Source organism: Hypanus sabinus, chromosome 13 (genome assembly GCF_030144855.1).
Source record: "Hypanus sabinus isolate sHypSab1 chromosome 13, sHypSab1.hap1, whole genome shotgun sequence".
Lineage (NCBI taxonomy): Eukaryota > Metazoa > Chordata > Chondrichthyes > Myliobatiformes > Dasyatidae > Hypanus > Hypanus sabinus.
In genome coordinates, this window is record NC_082718.1 from 20,895,782 (window position 1) to 20,916,725 (window position 20,944).

Here is a 20,944-nt window from a genome sequence, read left to right on the forward strand (position 1 = left end):
AGAAAACCAGAGCACCCAGGGAAAACTCATGCGGTCATGGGAAAGCTTACAAACGCTTTACAGTGGTAGGAATCGCTATTGCTGGCATCATAGGGCATTATACTAAATGCTATATTACTGTACCACACACATTATTGCTATACAGAAAGTACACTGAGTGGTATAGTGATTTAAACTTTAACTGATGTTTGGCTGCCTCAACTGGGATTTTCCTGGGTATGAGACCCATCAAAAAATGAAAATCAATTGGTAACTTCATTGTGATGACGGGATTAAATTGATAAATTGGTTTACTCTCCCAGACATTCTCTAATTCCCCCCTCCCATTAGGCAGAAAATATAAAAGCACAAAGGCTCAAGGAGATTCTATTCGCTATTGAGACTATCAAACAGTCCCTAAATACAATAACATGGAATCTTGACTTCACAATCGACCTTGTCATGGCTTTGCACTTTTTTGTCTGCCTGAACTTTCTCTGTAACCATAACACTTTGTTCTGCCTTCTGTTATTGTTTTCTCTTATATTGTCTCAGTGCACTGATGTAATGAAATGATCTGTACAGATGGCTTTTCATTGTACTTCAGTACACGTGACAATAGGATCAAAATCAGAATCAGGTTTATTATCACAGACATTTCCTGTGGAATTTGTTGCTTGGTTACAACAGTTCAGTACAATAAATAAAATATACCATAAATTACAATAGGTAATACATATAAAAATAAATAAGCAGGGCATAAAGAGAGCAAAAATAGTGAGGTAGTGTTCATTGGCTCATTGTCCATTGAGATATCTGATGCTGGAGGGGGATGAAATGGTTCCTAAAGCATTAAGTGCATGTCTTGAGGTTCCTGTACCTCTCATCTGATGATAGTAACGAGAAGAGGGCATGTCCTGGGTGGTGGGGATCATTAATAATGGAGGCATCATTCTTAAGGCAACACCTTTTGAAGATGTTGAAGAAATTTGAAATTTGAAAGCTGAAGAAATTTGGCCTGTTCCCTAAAACCCTCACTAATTTTTATAGATGCACCATAGAAAGTATTCTTCTAGGGTGCATCACAACCTGGTATGGAAGTTGTCCCATCCAAGACCGGAAGAAGCTGCAGACGATCGTGAACACAACCCAGCACATCACACAAACCAATCTTCCATCCTTGGACTCACTTTACACCACACACTGTCAGAGCAGTGCTGCCAGGATAATCAGGGACACAACCCACCCAGCCAACACACATTTTGTCCCTCTTCCCTCCGGGAGAAGGTTCAGGAGCTTGAAGATTCATATGGCCAGATTTGGGAACAGCTTCTTTCCAACTGTGATAAGACCGCTGAACGGATCCTGACCCAGATCTGGGCCATACCTTCCAAATATCTGGACCTTACTTTCCCTTTTCTAATTATGATTTATAATTTAAATTTTTATTATATTTACTTCGATTTGTATTTCAGGGAGCGCGAAGCGCAGAATCAAATATCACTGTGACGATTGTACGCTCTAGTATCAATTGTTTGGTGACAATAAAGTAAAGTAAAGATGCCATTAACTGTGGGGAGGCTTGTGCCCATGATGGAGCTGGCTGAGTTTACAACCCTCTGCAGCTTTTTCCCGATCCTGTGCAGTATCCCCTTCAATAATAAACCAATTTATCAATATGATATGGTAACTTATGTTTGCGGTGCCCGGCTTCTGAAGCTGATTCCCTGAAATGGCCATTTATACACATGATCTGTATACAGGTGTCCCCCGCTTTACAAATGTTCGCTTTACGCCACTTTGCTTTTTACAAAAGACCTACATTAGTAACCTGTTCTCGCATTACAAAAAGGGCTTTAGCTTTTAACCATAATTCTTCCCATATAAATTAATGGTTCTTTGCTTTACGCCATTTCAGCTTAAGAAAGGTTTCATAGGAACACTCTACCTTTGTAAGGGGTAGGGCACCTGTAGCTAGCAGAAACAAGAAAATAAATTTCTATCCCCAAGTGTCAGGAATTTTCAACTTCTACAACAATTAAAATTTGAATAAAAGAATAATTTTTAACATATACCATCAACATTTATTGCCACATTACAGAATCACCTTCAAATATTGAACATACATTATTGGAACTCTGTGGTGTGATTTTCTTGATGATAACCCCAAATGTCACCCAGTCCACGTCCTCGAGCTTTTCATTTGCAAGCTTTGAGCAGAGCTGGGAGAACCTGATCAGCTTTCGTCCGTGCATCTTTCTCTCCATCTCTGTTGATGAAACAATTGGATTTCTATTGGGAGAGAGGCATTTGTAACTTGTAAGACAGTATTTCTCAAGAGCTAAATGTAAAAGGTTAATATTAAAAGAAAATGAATCGCGTTATTAAGTTACAGTAACTTTTCAGAAAAGTTAGAATTTTGACTTGATACAGTTATGCAACATGGAAACAGATTCTTTGGCCCAACTGGTCCATGCTGACCAAGATGCCCATCCAAGCTAGTTCTATTTGCCCCATAACCTCCTAAACCTTTCCAATCCATTTATTATTTTTATGTTTATTTTCCTTTTTGCATTTACTAACTTTGTCTTTTGCACATTGGTTGCATATTTACTGTGAATGCCTACAAGAAAATGAATCTCACAGTAGTACATTGGTGACCTATGTTCGAAGTAATAAATTTACTTCGAAGCTTGAGATTTCACTGGCCTCCTTCCACAATGCTAACCACATCAAAACAAATTTATTGAAGATGAAACACGATGCATCATTAACTGGATGCTATAAATGCATGATCTTTGTTCACAGTGCTCCATCTAGTGAGTTCATGAAGAACTGACATTACTTATTTAATCATACTCTAAATGCAAATTAACACAAAATCACCTGCTTTTGGGATCAAAAACAAATTCTTATGAGAAATTTTTGAGATTGCTGACTGTCCTCATTATATCCTTGGATGTGTGTTTTTAATGGAAATGACACGTTTTACTATATGCTCCAATGTACGTAATAAATAAATCTGAATCTGAGTTGTGATCTTCCCAAAGACCTAGTGATTGTCAAATGACAAGGTGTATGATGTGGGACTGGCCCACTACACTCAGTCAGGAGCTCAGCTGGCTTACTTAAGTTACCCGAGTGGAAAATGCCAGAATTACACAAGTAGCAGATAGATGCTGTATTGAGTAATCCGGCTCTTAACTGCACTTTGGAATTCAACAAATAGGTAATAAATATTACTAAAGAACTGCATGATACTATTGGCTAAAGGCAGCCCGGTAGCACAGAGCTATTACAGTGCCAGCAACTCGACTTCAATTCCACAGCTGTCTGTAATCCCTTTGTATATTCTTCTCGTGACTGCATGGGCTCCCTCCGGGTGCTATGCTTTTCTCCCACATTTCAAAGATGTACAGGTTAGCAGGTTAATTCATCATGAGTATAATGGGCAGCGTGGGCTCATTAGGCAAGAAGGGCCTGTTACTGTGCTGTATTTTTAAATGAATAAACAAAGTAAATACTGTGATTTGTTAAACAAGGCAGATTATTTGATATGTTAATTGGCAATTTCTAAAGACTTAAAAGGTAAACACAATATGCTGATAGACTGGAGCAACTATCCAACATAGAAGGAACACTTTTGAGTTAAACAGAAAACAATTAGCAGAGCACTCAATTACAGTACCTTAATCTCAAGCCAGAGAATTTATCCACAGATACATCAGTATTTGCTGCTCGTGACGTTCCTGGGCTTCCATGAGCTCGTGAAGTTGTGGGCAAGTTTTGATGATTTGCATTGTGTTTGTTCTGATGTTGACGTGGCTGCTCATTTCCAGGTGGAGTTGGAGGACTTCTCTCTGTCCAGGAAATTAAGAAACACATTTCACAAAGTTTTATTGATCACTCTAAAAGAAGGCACTAAAGCGGCTCTACTTAATTAGGAGTTTGAGAAGATGAGGGATGTTATCACAATTGTACAGAGAAATTGCTGGGTACATCATAGCCTGGTATGTAGCCTCCAATACACAGGATCACAAGAGGCTGCAAGGGTTGCATCTTAGGCACAACCCACCCCGCCATTAAGGACATCGTCAAGTGCCTCAAGAAGCTGACATCATTAAGGACCCTCACTATCCACGGCATGCTATCTTTGCATTACTAACAAGGAGGAGGAAGACCCACATTCAATATTTTAAGAAGAGTTTCTTTCCCTCAGTTATTAGATTTTTTGAATGGTCCATGGCGCTCGGCAGAGGATGGCACTTGGGAGGCTGTATCGGAGGGGCTGGTCGGAGGCTCAAAGTTTTCGGATGGACTCAGAGTCTGCTGTCGTCGGGTGCTTCCGAGGCATTAAATGTCAGTGCCTGGTAGTTTACGGCAGGGAGAGTTTCTCCCTTTTTGCTGCCTGATATCGGGACTATCGGAGTCAATCGGGACTTGAGACTTTTTTTTTTAACCGTGCCCATGGACTGTTCTTTATCAAATTATGGTATTGCTTTGCACTGCTGTAACTATATGTTATAATTATGTGGTTTTGTCCGTGTTAGTCTTTGGTTTGTCCTTTTTTTTGTGATATCAATCTGGAGGAACATTGTATCATTTCTTAATGCATGCATGCATTTCTAAATGACAATAAACGAGGACTGAGTGTCCTCATAATCTAATCTAATGAACTCTACCCCGTTGTTCGTCTTTTGTGCTGTCATTGTAACTCACAGTAACTTTTTATGTTTTGCATTGTATGCTGCTGCAAAGCAACAAATGTCACAACATTTGATATGAAAATGATAATAGAGATTCTGATTTGCTTCTTGCTTACAAAGTAGTAATTGCAAATTATTGTTTTTGAAATACATTGTTCTCAGATCTAAAGTTAACATATTGCTAACATTACTGAGGCAGCTTAATGCTCCTACCAGTACAATGGGAATTCCTACGTATATAGGTCATTGGTGCCTTGAGTTGCTTCACTTCCTTTATCCAGAATGTTCACTTTGTGCCTTCCAACAGTGTGCACATCCCACTATCTGCCCCATTGGGTCGTTTTTCCCCAGTAAGAGGATATTTCCCATGTTTTTCTTATTCCACTACACCATCCCCCTCATTTCCCAAAAATTTTGAAGAAATTCTTGTTTCCTCTGCATGCTTCCCCATTCTCAAGAGGTAAGACTCATCTCCTGCAACCAACCCACTCCCGCTAGCAGTCTTTCCCAAATAAGACTGGCATTTCTTCATCCCTACTTCTGCAGCTGAAAAAGACCAGAACATCCCTGGAGTCAAATATAAAAACAATGGACAGACTTTAACTACATTGTTACGCTTAAATAATTTACTAATTTTACACTGGTGAATTTATTGTACTGTATAATTTCTACAGCTTCTTTTAGACAAATTAGTATACCACAAAGCATTAACTATCATAGCTAATGTTACAGATGCACTTTCAACTGCTCTAGTTATGTACAATGTTACATTAAATACATCAATACAGAAAAGATTCTTTGTTTTAGAATTCCAGCATCAGCAATTCTTTTGACTTTCACGCTTTATCTTCATTCATAGAATAAACACTCAGTGGCCACTTTATTAGGTACACCGGCTCATTAACATGAATATTTTATTAGCCAATTATGTGGCAGCAACTCAATGCCTTGAAGCATACAGACATGGTCAATGGGTTCAATTGTTGTTCAGACCAAATGGGGAAAAAATGATTTTGGCCATGGAATGACTGTTGGTGCCAAACGGGGTGGTTGAATACATCAGAAATTGGATTTTCATGCACAACAGTCTTTAGTTTGAGTTTACAGAGAATGGTGCAAAAAACAAAACAACATCAAATGATGCCGGTTCTGTGGGCGAAAACACCTTGTTAATGAGAGAAGCCAGAGGAGAATGGACAGACTGGGTCAAGCTGACAGGAAGGTGCCAGTAACTAAAATAACTATGCGTTACAACAGTGGTGTGCAGGAGAGCATCTGTGAACACACAACACAGTGGACAGGCCACTGAACGTATTCATACACTCACGTTACTAAATGTGTCTAAGCAACTGTTATAAAGCAAAGTTTTCACCTTGCTTGTTAAGTAATTTCTGGCATTTTCTATTTTAGATTTCCAGCATCATCAGTTCTGTTGACTTTCGCAACTTTTTCTTATTTTCATTCAAAGAACATAGAACATTACAGCACCGTACAGGCTCTTTGTTCCACAATGTGGTGCAGACCTTTTAACCAACTCTACGGGTTAGATTGATTTTAGAGTAAGTTAAAATGTTGGCACAACATCAAAATGAAAGAAATGGGTCTAAATTTTAGACCATACCCCATAATCCTAGCCTCTCAATCAGTTACGAACATCACAGCTCTATTAAAGCAAATGTGACAGATCTTCACCTGACATTTCCACATCTGTAAGCAAACATGTTCAACATGCGAGCAGCAATCTACTCATTACCTTTTGGTGACTTCGTAGGCTCTGGGGCTTTACGTGACTTGCTTTTCAGAAGATCATGCTGAACTCTAGAGGATGATCTACATCGATCTTGCTGAAAAGAATTGTTTTTCTTGATGTTTTGTGAAGTACACACCCCTTGACCTGTTGAAACATAAGGTTGAACCAAATACTTAAAGGAAACAAGAAGCAATTACTGGTACCAAAAGGAAGATCAGATCTGCTGAAACAACACACTATTTTTATTTTGCTTTATATTAGGATTAAAGTCAAACAAATAAATATAGATGTCAGGTACATCTAATCCAGGTGAAAGCTGTAATATTCCTACCATAAAACTCCATCCCTGAGATTTCTAAGATTTGACACCAAATATTAAAAGGCAAGTATCCCAGAGATATTGTCTAGTGACATGGAGATATGTGCTCAAATAACACTATGTAAGATAGTGAACTTTAAATCTGGTTAACAAAAATAAATCAGCAATAAAAAACTAGCATCAGCAATAATGACCATGAAACTACAATAAAAACCAACAACAATGGGCTTCACCGTTGCTCATATGGAAGGACATTTGCCATCACTATCCAGCCTATTCTATGCATGACTCTCATTTCCTTTCTGAAAAAGTTTAGGTTGATCATAACTGATACACATTGTAGAAGCTCACATGTATTGTTCCAGGAGACTGCATATCTTCTGAGCATAGGTAGAGTGAGTTAGGGTTTTCCTCTTTGGAGAGAAGGAGAAAGAGAGGTGACTTGATATCGGTCTACAAGATGGTGAAGCATAGATAAAGTGGGCAGTCAAAAACTTTTCCCAGGGTGGAAACGGAATAATTTTAAGCAGACTGGCAGAAAAAATAGGGGGGATATCAGAGGCAAGTTTTTGCACAGCAAGTGGTGGGTGTGTGGAATGCACTACTGGGGTGGCGGTAGAGCCAGCGAAGATTAGGGACATTTAAAAAACTCATTGATAGACACATGGATTATAGAAAACTGGAGGGCTATGAGGGAGAGAAGTGGAATTGATCTTGGAGAAGGTTAAAAAGCTGGTACAACAGTGTGGCCCAAAAGCCCAGTGCTATTCTATGTTGTTCTGTCAGCTTACTAAGGGCAGTAATGATGGGTTATCAATACTTGCTTCAGTTTCTTTCCAATGAATAATAAAAATCAAATTTCAAACATCAGATAAAAAGGTACTGCAAAAGAGCAGATCATGAGAAAATGAAACAAAGCATGCCAACTTTGGGACTACAGATGCACCAGATATTCAGAGTTTTAAATAATACAGCCCATTTCATACATGGTCAAGCTCTGTGTCCACTTGATAAATCAGTGATCAGTTCTGAAAGTCCACCAGGGAAGTCAGAGGACAGTTATCTGCAAGTCCTCTGGAGGCTGGAGTTGGAGGACTGACTGTGAGTATGAGCGGGTGGGAGGAAGGGGGAAAGGAGCTTGTTTTGATGTTGTAATTTTATTTTTTGTTGTTGTCTGTTTATTCAAATCCTTCTGTCAAACAGTAAGGCTGATCAACACCTCCACCCACTAACACACCCAATCACCAGTACTTTATTATTTCCTGTCAATCACCCTAAATACCGACACTCCTGTGCCTAGCATCACTTTACGGGCATACAATCAATCTATGTATGTACGCTATATTATGTATTTACATTTATTGTGTTTTATTTATTACCATGTTCTTTACCTTTTGTGTTTTTTTTGTGCTGCATTGGATCCACAGTAACAATTATTTCATTCTCCTTTATACTTGTTTAGAGGAAATGACATTAAACAGTCTTGAATCTTTTGCTGTGTTCTATATAGTGGGCATGCTATGTTGGTGCTGGAATATGTGGTGACACTTGGAGGCTGCCCCCAGTTTATCCTTAGGTTGTGCTGGTTGTTAACAAAAACAACACATTTCACTGTATGTTTCAATGTACATGTGATAAATAAATGAATTTGAATCTGATTGTTTTGTTCTCACCGAGAAATTGCTTCATACCCTGCACCTTCTGCTTGTTGTCAGGTGAGTCCTTTCTGGAACTTGCAATGCAACTCCGTCCATCTGCAACTTTTGTCAACTGCTGCTGTAATTTTTCCATCTGCTCCTTCATCCTTTTAAGTTCCTCTATCGAGAAAGAATACAAGGATATTGAAGTCAGCATTAAATCCCAAACTATAAAAGTTTAAACATGACAGAAGCTGGAGGAACTCAGCAGGTCAAGCAGCAGCTATATGCAGATGACATTCCATGCTGAGATCCTTAACAGGACCCATATCATTACATCTCTCAGCTTCTTGCTTCATCCCAATCTTCTACCTCCCTCACTCAAATGCCATCACCCTCCTCACCTGGAATCACCAATCACGTGCCAGCTTTCGTTCCATCCATTACCCTCACAGTTTTATACTGGCTATCCCTTTCTTTTCAGTCCAGATAGCAAGCCCAAATGTCAACTATCAATTTCCTTCCATGGATGCTACCTGACCTACTGAGTTCCTGCAGCATTTTGTGTTGCTCCAGACTTCTGCACCTTCAGTCTCTTGTGTCTCCACATAAATTTAAAATAGGCGCTTATCTGCAAAAATTTTAGAACATATGGGCTCATCTGCTTCATCTCAAAGAAACACATGATGCATGTAAAAGTTATAAACACAAGAGATTCTGAGGATCCTGGAAACCTTGAGCAACAGACACAAAATAATGGAAGAACTCAGTAGGTCTGTTAGCATCTAGGGAGAGGAGTAAACAGTTGATATGTCAGGCTGAGACCCTTCATCAGGTCTGGGCTGATGAAGCCCAGATTATGCAGATTAACTGGACAATTGCCCAGTCCTGATTCAGATTCACTTTATTGTAATTTAAAAACCACAAATGCAATGCAGTTTAAAAAATGAGACAACGTTCCTCCAGAATGATATCAACAAAGCACATGACAAAATAGACTACACCAGAAAATCCAGATAACGTTTGGCAATCCCCAATCCAGAGTCCAGAGAGGCTGCTGCGTATTAATATCGCGCTACCATCTTAGCGCGTTCCCCGGAAAGGTGCTCCAAAGCCACCAGACAAAACAAGACCAAAAACTAAAGCTACAAGACCTGCACAAAACCACATAGTTACAACAGAACAAACAATACCATAATTTGATTAAAAAAAACAGACCATGGACACGGTAAAAAATAGTCCAAAGATGTTAAAAGACTATAAGTTCGAAAGAAACCACCACACACTTTCCACAAGTCCTCAGGGTCCCAATAGACTCATCATCCCACACCGGCAGCAGAAGGGAATAATCCAGCTATGGACTTCCATGGAGCCGCCCGACTCAGCCTCGCAGACGCAGCACACACTGAAAGCGACCTGACCGCAGCGGACTCCAAGTCCGTCGAACCTCCGACCATCCCCTCCGGCACAGCTTCTCCGAGTACCATCCTCTGCTGAGCGTATTAAGACACCCCCGCCAATGGCCACTGGCAACATGACCCCGAGGACTGGGGGCCTGTTCTTCTCAGCAGAGACCCAGACCTCACAGCAGCAGCAGCAACGAAGAAGGTCTTCCTTGAGATTTCCAGATGTTCCTCCGTGCTCCGACGTCCATTTTTCATTAGATTAGGATTGCGCCTAATCCTAATCCTGCTTAACAAATAACATTTCAGCTCCGGAGTGGCCGCTGCAAGCTGCGTTGCGCTGCCATCTTGTTCTTGATGAAGACTCTTGGCCCGAAATATTGTTTATTCCTCTCCATAGATGCTGTCTGACCTGCTGATTTCTTCAAGCACTTGTGTTTGATGTATCTAAAAGGCTTTTAAATCCTTTGGGCTTCTTAGATGCTTCACAACCAAAGACAATTTGCCCATGACAAATTTCAAAAATTGGCACTATCATGACATATAATCAACATCCGTGATATTGGGATAAACAATTGGAGAGCACCCAAATCCTCAACCACTGTAACCACAGTCAACATTTATTGATCATCTGTAACAGTGACTAGTGATAAATTTCCTTTCTGAAGCACTGTAGTCCCTCCTCCATAGTGCTATTGGTTAGGAAATTCTGAATTTTGACCCTTACTCATGTGGGCAATGATACATTTCCAAATGCTTTTCAGTGCAGAGGAACTTGCATGTGATAAGTGTTCCTAGTTTTCTTCTCTCCTCATCTTTCTGGTGATAAGATGCTATGAAACAAGTTTTTCACTATATCTCAGCACATGTGATAATAATAAGCCAATCCCAATACATGACTTCCTGAATTGAGTATTCAAAGAATTGACAGTATTTCCTGTTTTTACTACACCATACCAGATGAGTCATTTCCGGATTAATGAGCCTCATTGCTACAACAACAGAAGACTGCAGATCTTTGATTGAGCATTTGACCATTTAGAAAAGAAACCAACTTACTGATTAGCATTACACAAATTCATATCATTCAGCCCTTCAAACCAGCTCCATTATTCAAAAGTATCATACTGATCGCCTACTCCACAACATATCCTTGGCCTTTCTTCAATGCCTGGATTTTTTCTGAAAGTGGCTGGATTCATTTTTCCAGAGTAAACCTTGGCCTGCCTCATTAATCCTCAGTACTATCTTCAGCAGTGGAAAATGTCAGTGATGGAACAGGTGATCAGCTCCAAGCTCTTGGACATCCACACCTCGGAGGCTCAGTTTATCTCTTCATCGCAGCTTGACTAACTGGGTATTTCCTACAGCTCTGCATTTTACATGTTTTTTTATCATTTTTACTTAGAGATACAGCACAGAACAGGCCCTTCCAGTCCTTCGAGCTGATTCACCCAGCAACTCCCCCAATTTAACCGTAGCCTAATCAGGGGACAATTTTCGATGCTTACAGCTTTGGACTGTGGGAGGAAATCAAAGAAAACCCACACATTTCATGGGAAGGACATCTAGACTCCTTACAAATGAAGTCGAAACTGAAATCCGAATTCCAATGTCCCAAGTTGTAGTAGCGTCACATGAACTGCTACCTTGCCGTAGCAGAACAAAGAACAGTACAGGCCCCTCAGCCCACAATATTGTGCCACCTTTTAACCTACTCTAAGATCAATTAACCCTTCCCCACTGCATGGCCCTCCATTTTCCTTTCATCCATGCTCCTTTGTTTGTTTTCTCTTTCACCATCGGAACTCATTAAACTAACAGCAAAATAGTTTAATCAACATCTTTTCACCAAGGTAATACTGGCCTCACACATTCCACTTGTCCTATTTATCAGATCAATACCCTCGTTTCAACTTATTTCATGTCTTTTCCACTTGAAAAAATTGTATTCAAACTGAAATGTTAACTTCTTTTCTCTGAGTTCTATATCCACTAAACCTGAATCTGGAATAGATGCTCTAATGGAATACAAAAATAATTATTCTTCATTAGGTACTGCAAATGGTTACGAGGAGGTGTATGGGATTGAGATAAATCAGCTGTTTGAGTGGTACTGCAACAATGACCTTGTACTCTACATCAGCAAGACCAAGGAACTGAGGTGGAGTTCAGGAAGGGGAAGTTGGAGAAACACCCACCAGTCCTCATCAAGGAATCAGCAGTAGAAAGGGTGAGCAGCTCCAAGTTCCAAGGTGTCAATGTCTCCAAAGATCTGAACTGGATGCAACTTATTGATGAAAATACGAAAAAGGCTACACTTCATTAGCAGTTTGAGGAGATTTGGTATGTCAAATTTCCACAGATGTACCGTGGAGAGCATTCTACCTGGCTGCACCACCATCGGGTATGGAGGTGCCATTGCACAGGATCGGAAAAAGCTGCAGAGGATTGTAAATTCAGCCAGCTCCATCATTAAAACCCCGCACCACCAGGTACATGCTCTCAGAAAGAAAGTACAGGGAGCCTGAAGACACACACTCTAAGTTTTAGGAAAATCAGCTTCCCCTGCACTATCAGATTTCTGAACGGACAATTAACCCACGTACACTACCTCATTATTTTAGCTCTTTTCTCACTATTTGATTTATTTTTTGTATACGAGGAGTGATTGATAAGTTTGTGTCCTAAAGTCAATTTTAGAAAACCTAGCACATTTATTTTTCCTACATTTACACACTTAGTCCAGTGGTTGTGGAGCATATGGATGCTTGTAACGAGAGCTGCATAACTCATCTCCTTCCACCTTAGGCCACAAACTTATCAATCACCCCATACCGTGGACCACCTGGAGGTCCAAGTTGCTCTCATTACATGTACATGCAGTTCAACTCTTTGAGTGATTATGCAGAAAGTTTGAAGTTAATAACTCAGCTGCTTCTACCTTAGGCCACAAACTTATCAATCACTCGTATATTTATTGCAATTTATAGTTTTTTATAAATTGCACTGTACTACTGCTGCTAAACAACAGTTTCATGAAATAGGATGGTGATATTAAACCTGATTCCAACAACTAGGATTTTTTGAGCACCAATCAGAACATGAAAAGACCAGCAGCCAATGCTCTTGTAAATACCAGTTCTCATCAGTGTATCTGACTGTCCTCCCATTACTCTGATAAATTAAACAAGACAATACCTTCTAATTCCAGCTTGGATTTTTCAGATTTCTTCTGACCAGGAATGGAAGGTGTATGTTCATCTATTTCTGTTGCATTTGTAATACTCCTGCTCTCCCCTTCCTCTTCTTCCAAATCGTCCACATCCCCAAAGAGAGCACTGAGTTCTTTAGCATGGGTGTCATCCTCCTCCTTGTCGAACAGTTCATCCCACTCATCAGCCTCAAGTGATCCCTCCACACTCTGTTCATCCTGTAAACATCCTGCTTCAGCAACAGTCTCTTCCTCCTCATTTTCATCCAAAAGAGATGCTAATAAATCCAGATCATCATTGTCTGTTGACAATAAAAACATTAGTCAAAATGTACTATGTCAGTACATCAAAATAATCTTGCTTAAAGCATGATAGTTTTCAATAAAGATTTAAAAATTAAATTTATTTTAAAAGAATCAGATTTTTTTCAATGCTATTGAAATTCTCCTACCTTCCATGGCGTAAGAATATGGTTAATGAGGTTTCAGAAAACGCCAAGCACTGAAAAATGAAATGAATGAAATTTTATTTCGGTCAGTAAAATCATAACAAAAAGCATCATTTTCAACGATGATTTCATAAGACAAAATTAAAAAATAAAAATCTTTAAAACAGACATAAAGGGTGTAGGCTGAGGCTACAGATTATTACGCCTACCCCTCTTACTTATACAAACACATATTTGGTGTCAATCATCACATCAAAACATAAAATTTCATAATCTTTTAACACAAAATCCAATTCCAAGTATCATTTATTTACATTACTCCCATTCATTTTAAATCTTGTATTTTATATTTCATTAAATTATTTTAAAATAATTTTTTAAACTAGTTAAGTGTGGTGCATGTTTTTAAATTCTCACTACAACTGTTTCATAGATTCACCCTTCTGAATGAAATACAATGATTTTTTACATTTGTTCTTATCCTTTGTTTTAGAAATATACATGTTCCTCTCAGATCATGCTGCCTTTCTTTCATTTTAAACAATCTCTGGCTACTTTGTGGTAACTGTCCATTTTTTTTACTTTATACATAATTTGCATTATTTTAAAATCTACGAAATCTCTGAATTTTAAAGTGGTTAGTTGAATAAATAGTGGATTGGATGGCTCATAATAACTTGTCTTATTTACAATTCATATGGCTTTCTTTTGAAGTAGAAAAATTGAGTTTGTATGTTTAGTATGTATTTCCCCATACCTCTACACAGTAAGTCATGTATGGGACTATAAGTGAACAGTATAACGTATACAAAGATTCCTGATTTAAGAAATCTTGCGCTTTGTACAGTATTGCAATAGATTTAGACATTTTTGCTTTGACATAATTTATATGTTGTTTCCAGCTTAATTTATTATCTGTTACCACTCCTAAAAATTTTGTTTCAGATACCTTATCAACTTCAACATAATTTATTCTAAGTTTACTATATGAGTTTGGTACACAGTTTCCAAATATTATGGTTCAGTTTTACTTAGATTCAGTGATAACTTGTTAGTATCAAACCATTTCTTTTTAACTTTTAGTTCTTTCCCTACTGTATCCAAAAGTTGTTTCAGATGTTCCCCACTACAAAATATATTTGTATCGTCAACAAATAATACCGTAGATTCCGGACTACAGAGCGCACCTGATTAAAAGCCGCACGCTCTAATTTTGTGCTTGTACAAGCCGCACCGGATTTTAAACCGCAGGTGTCCCACGTTGTAATATGAGATATTTACACAGAAAAATATTACACGTGAGGATTTTTTAACTTTTAATTAAATCCGTATTGTAACATAAACAAATACATATTGCAAATGCTTTTTTTCGAACAGTGCCTGTAACACAGCTACTTTTAAATATACATATGTATCGGTAACACACAAATTACGTTGTGTATACTTTTTTACTGAACAGTGCACGAACAACATTCCAATATCTCCTAACGACTGGTAAAAAAATATATATACTGCAGCCTACCAGGAAAAGTTATTGATCGCCTTCTTCATCTTCCTCCTGCGCACTAAAACTATCAAAGTCCTTCAGTGTCCGAATTGAATAAAACCTCAGGATCTCGTCATTCACTTCAGTCTCTTCGTTGTCGCTCTCACTTGAGCGCTCGTGGTCCTCTTCATCACGCAGCAGTCCAGCCTTTCGAAACTCGCTGGTGATGGTGGATGTTGTGACATGGCTCCACGCATTTAGGATCCACTGGCAGACTTGAGTTAAAGATGTTCTTCGCATGTGTCCTGTTTTGGTAAAGGATTTCTCACCGCTCGTCATCCAAGCCTCCCACTCAACGCGCAGCGCCACTTTGAGTGCCCGGTTCACGCTGATGTCCAGTGGCTGCAAATACTTCGTGGTGCCCCCAGGAATCACAGCTGGAATTGAGTTTGTACTCTTGATGGCAGCTTTCACTGAACTTTCATTGTCAGCCGCTTAAAAAATCACCATCAGTGGAAGCTTTAGTCCGGATGCTGTGCAGCTCAGAACACAAGTAAAATGCGTTCTCTCATGGCCACTTGTTTTCAGTGTGATGGACTAGTCACCTTTTTTATTAACAGTCCGAGTGAGAGGCAGGTCAAACGTCAAAGGTACTTCATCCATATTTATGATATCATCTGGCCTGATGGAATTCTCCGCTATCTTTGTTTGAGTGAATGTGCGGAAGTTAGCAAGCTTTTCCTCATGGTCAGGAGGGAGCTGCTGACACAGAGTCGTGCATACCCAGACGGACAGGCCTTTTCGTCTCATAAATCTAAAACACCACGATGGCCCACCTCTAAAATTTTCGATATTCATTTTGGTGGCAATTGCTTTAGCCGTCAGTCTGATCTGCACGGTGGAAACACCGCAGCCGCCTGCTCTCTGTGTGTTAACCCAGTCTTCAAGAAAGTTTTCAAGTTCGGGCCATCTGCTATGATTACCTCTGAAAGCTTTTGTCGTCTTTTTGCATTGACTCAGTTCTTCATGCTGGCGTCTCCACCGTCTCACCGTCGATTAATTTATGCCAAGATTATGTGCAGCAGCTCGATTTCCTTCTTCAACCGCCAGATTGATCGCCTTTAACTTAAAAGCTGCATCATATGCTTTTCTTCGAGTGTTTTCCATGTTGATCAGGGTGAGTACAAATGACTGATTTACAATAATTTAATTGTGAAAGTGCGCTTGATTTATCGTACAATTTCATTGGACCTCTGTGAACTACTCATCAATTTTATTGGTCTACTGTTATGAGGCAAAATGTTTTTGGCGGCATGAAAAAAAAAACATGCATTAGCCGCACCGTAGTATAGGCCACAGTGTTCAAAGCGTGGGAAAAAAGTAGCGGCTTATAGTCTGGAATTTACGGTATACATTTTAGCGTCTGAGAAACCATACATATATCGTTTGTATACAAAATGAACAGCAATGGACCAAGCACTGAACCTTGTGGAACCCCACAAGTTACCCTCAAAAGTTTTGAATTCGAGTTGTTTATATGTACATACTGATACCTGTCTTCCAAATAACTACTTAACCAGGCATGTGCCACCCCTCTAATACCATATCTTTCTAATTTTGTTAATAATGGTGTCAAATGCTTTTTTTAGATCAAGGAATATTCCCACTGTGTATTCAGTTCTTTTACAGAATCTATTAATGCTATTGTAGTGGTTCTGTTTTTTCTGAAACCACGTTGTTGTTCACAGAGTACACTATGTTTTGTTATAAAATCACTTAACCTTCCTACAAATATTTTTCCAATATTTTGGAAAACTGTGAGAGCAAAGAAACTGGCCTATAATTTGAAAATACATGTTTATCTCCAGCTTTGTATATTGGAATGACCTTGACTATTTTCAATTTATTGGAAATTTTTCCAGCAATCAAAGACTGATTACAGATATGAGTCAGTGGTTTCACAACACAGTCAATGTTTTTAATTAAATACATATATCCATTCCTATCTGTCGATTTACTCTTTGATTTATATACTATATTATTTATTTTTCCTCAGTTGCTCTAATAAACATAGAGTAAGTGGTTGAGCCATGTACGCTAACAACATTTAAGACACTTGGAAATGTTCATGGACCAGAAAGTGATGTGGGCCAAACATAAGCGAATGGGGCTAGTTTGGATGGGCATGCTGGTCTGCATGCAACAGGTGGGCTGAAAGGCCAGATTCCCTGCCGTGTAACCAGAGTTTGTGCCTGTCCCCTCCTTTTACCATCTGCAGGTTGTGCATGACTGTGTGCACTCCCATTCCCTTCCAGGGCATTACACAGCTGTGTTACACTACACCCCACACCATGTTATTCTACACTGCATCTCACCCTGTTATACACCACACACCCTATTACACCCCACTGCGTTGCTTCCCTCCCCACATCACACCAGCTGTACCCTGTTATACACCCCACTGCGTTGCTTCCCTCCCCACATCACACCAGCTGTACCCTGTTATGCACCACACACCCTGTTATACACCCCACTGCGTTGCTTCCCTCCCCACATCACACCAGCTGTACCCTGTTATGCACCACACACCCTGTTATACACCCCACTGCGTTGCTTCCCTCCCTACATCACACCAGCTGTACCCTGTTATGCACCACACACCCTGTTATACACCCCACTGCGTTGCATCCCTCCCCACATCACACTAGCTGTACCCTGTTATACACCCCACTGCGTTGCATCCCTCCCCACATCACACCAGCTGTACCGTTATACACCCCACTGCGTTGCATCCCTCCCCACATCACACTAGCTGTACCCTGTTACACACCCCACTGCGTTGCATCCTTCCCCACATCACACCAGCTGTACCCTGTTATACACCCCACTGCGTTGCTTCCCTCCCTACATCACACCAGCTGTACCCTGTTATGCACCACACACCCTGTTATACACCCCACTGTGTTGCATCCCTCCCCACATCACACCAGCTGTACCCTGTTATACACCCCACTGCGTTGCATCCCTCCCCACATCACACTAGCTGTACCCTGTTATACACCCCACTGCGTTGCATCCCTCCCCACATCACACTAGCTGTACCCTGTTATACACCCCACTGCGTTGCTTCCCTCCCTACATCACACCAGCTGTACCCTGTTATGCACCACACACCCTGTTATACACCCCACTGCGTTGCATCCCTCCCCACATCACACTAGCTGTACCCTGTTATACACCCCACTGCGTTGCTTCCCTCCCTACATCACACCAGCTGTACCCTGTTATGCACCACACACCCTGTTATACACCCCACTGTGTTGCATCCCTCCCCACATCACACTAGCTGTACCCTGTTACACACCCCACTGCGTTGCATCCTTCCCCACATCACACCAGCTGTACCGTTATACACCCCACTGCGTTGCATCCCTCCCCACATCACACTAGCTGTACCCTGTTATACACCCCACTGCGTTGCTTCCCTCCCTACATCACACCAGCTGTACCCTGTTATGCACCACACACCCTGTTATACACCCCACTGTGTTGCATCCCTCCCCACATCACACTAGCTGTACCCTGTTACACACCCCACTGCGTTGCATCCTTCCCCACATCACACCAGCTGTACCGTTATACACCCCACTGCGTTGCATCCCTCCCCACATCACATCAGCTGTACCCTGTTATACACCCCACTGCGTTGCATCCCTCCCCACATCACACCAGCTGTACCGTTATACACCCCACTGCGTTGCATCCCTCCCCACATCACACCAGCTGTACCCTGTTACACACCCCACTGCGTTGCATCCTTCCCCACATCACACCAGCTGTACCCTGTTATACACCCCACTGCGTTGCATCCCTCCCATCACACTAGCTGTACCCTGTTATACACCCCACTGCGTTGCATCCCTCCCCACATCACACCAGCTGTACCCTGTTACACACCCCACTGCGTTGCATCCCTCCCCACATCACACTAGCTGTACCCTGTTATACACCCCACTGCGTTGCTTCCCTCCCTACATCACACCAGCTGTACCCTGTTATGCACCACACACCCTGTTATACACCCCACTGTGTTGCATCCCTCCCCACATCACACTAGCTGTACCCTGTTACACACCCCACTGCGTTGCATCCTTCCCCACATCACACCAGCTGTACCGTTATACACCCCACTGCGTTGCATCCCTCCCCACATCACACCAGCTGTACCCTGTTACACACCCCACTGCGTTGCATCCTTCCCCACATCACACCAGCTGTACCCTGTTATACACCCCACTGCGTTGCATCCCTCCCCACATCACACTAGCTGTACCCTGTTATACACCCCACTGCGTTGCATCCCTCCCCACATCACACCAGCTGTACCCTGTTATACACCCCACTGCGTTGCATCCCTCCCCACATCACACCAGCTGTACCCTGTTATACACCCCACTGCGTTGCTTCCCTCCCCACATCACACTAGCTGTACCCTGTTATACACCCCACTGCGTTGCTTCCCTCCCTACATCACACCAGCTGTACCCTGTTATGCACCACACACCCTGTTATACACCCCACTGTGTTGCATCCCTCCCCACATCACACTAGCTGTACCCTGTTATACACCCCACTGCGTTGCTTCCCTCCCTACATCACACCAGCTGTACCCTGTTATGCACCACACACCCTGTTATACACCCCACTGTGTTGCATCCCTCCCCACATCACACTAGCTGTACCCTGTTACACACCCCACTGCGTTGCATCCTTCCCCACATCACACCAGCTGTACCGTTATACACCCCACTGCGTTGCATCCCTCCCCACATCACACCAGCTGTACCCTGTTACACACCCCACTGCGTTGCATCCTTCCCCACATCACACCAGCTGTACCCTGTTATACACCCCACTGCGTTGCATCCCTCCCCACATCACACTAGCTGTACCCTGTTATACACCCCACTGCGTTGCATCCCTCCCCACATCACACCAGCTGTACCCTGTTATACACCCCACTGCGTTGCATCCCTCCCCACATCACACCAGCTGTACCCTGTTATACACCCCACTGCGTTGCATCCTTCCCCACATCACACCAGCTGTACCCTGTTATACACCCCACTGCGTTGCATCCCTCCCCACATCACACCAGCTGTACCCTGTTATACACCCCACTGCGTTGCATCCCTCCCCACATCACACCAGCTGTACCCTGTTATACACCCCACTGCGTTGCATCCCTCCCCACATCACACCAGCTGTACCCTGTTATACACCCCACTGCGTTGCATCCCTCCCCACATCACACCAGCTGTACCCTGTTATGCCCACGCACTCACTACACTAATACCGCACTACAGCAACTGAGCTGTTACACTACACATACCACATTCACTGTAACACGTCATTAGACTGACCGCACAGTCTTCTCGCACAGAAATGACCACTGAAACCCATCACGTCTATGCCTTTTCTTCCCCACCCCACCAGAGAAAGCGAACCAAAAACAGCGGGCACAGGCTTAAGTGAAGAGGGCGAATATTTAAAAGGAACCGAAGCAGCAATTTTTTAACACCCGCTGTGCTGTGTTACACACTGTATCATCACCATTCACTCACTGTACCATGTTACAGACACATTATATCAACCCCTCGCTGACAACTTTACCTCCGGCCCTCCTCTCCCGAGCTCCAATCTGCCGCCAAACCTGCCAGGACCCGCTGACCTCATACCTCCCGCCTTCGCAGCTCGCCTGAACGAAAAACTGTGGTCGAACCGCTTTCCAAACCATTCTCAAGGCAAGTGGATGGGAAATAATATTTTAAAAAAATAATAATCGTGATTTCCAATTCCTCACACTGCTGTTGGCGATCAGTGGGACAGCCGAACGGGGTCCTGGTTTCGGGCGGCGAGGCTAACAACATGGCGAAGGGCAGAGGAGTTAAACTTTGCCACAGTTTTCTTTGGCAAATCTTACCAAACTGCTTAGACATAA

General features: G+C 41.8%; 1 protein-coding gene across 4 annotated transcripts in view; it reads right to left on the bottom strand.

Annotated features, from left to right (window-relative positions):
- mcm10 (minichromosome maintenance 10 replication initiation factor) overlaps window positions 1-20,655 on the bottom strand; it is a 79,158-nt gene extending 58,503 nt beyond the window's left edge. For all 4 annotated transcript variants that reach the window (XM_059987274.1, XM_059987273.1, XM_059987276.1 and 1 more), the window contains exons 1-7: window positions 20,617-20,655; window positions 13,461-13,510; window positions 12,996-13,310; window positions 8,428-8,571; window positions 6,439-6,579; window positions 3,668-3,839; window positions 2,106-2,271 (exon numbers count right to left, since the gene is read on the bottom strand). In XM_059987274.1, the coding sequence (XP_059843257.1) occupies window positions 2,106-2,271; window positions 3,668-3,839; window positions 6,439-6,579; window positions 8,428-8,571; window positions 12,996-13,310; window positions 13,461-13,467 (945 nt within the window). In that variant the 5' untranslated portion in view covers window positions 13,468-13,510; window positions 20,617-20,655. The remainder of the gene's footprint in view (window positions 1-2,105; window positions 2,272-3,667; window positions 3,840-6,438; window positions 6,580-8,427; window positions 8,572-12,995; window positions 13,311-13,460; window positions 13,511-20,616) is intronic.
- Between the last annotated feature and the right edge of the window lie 289 nt (window positions 20,656-20,944).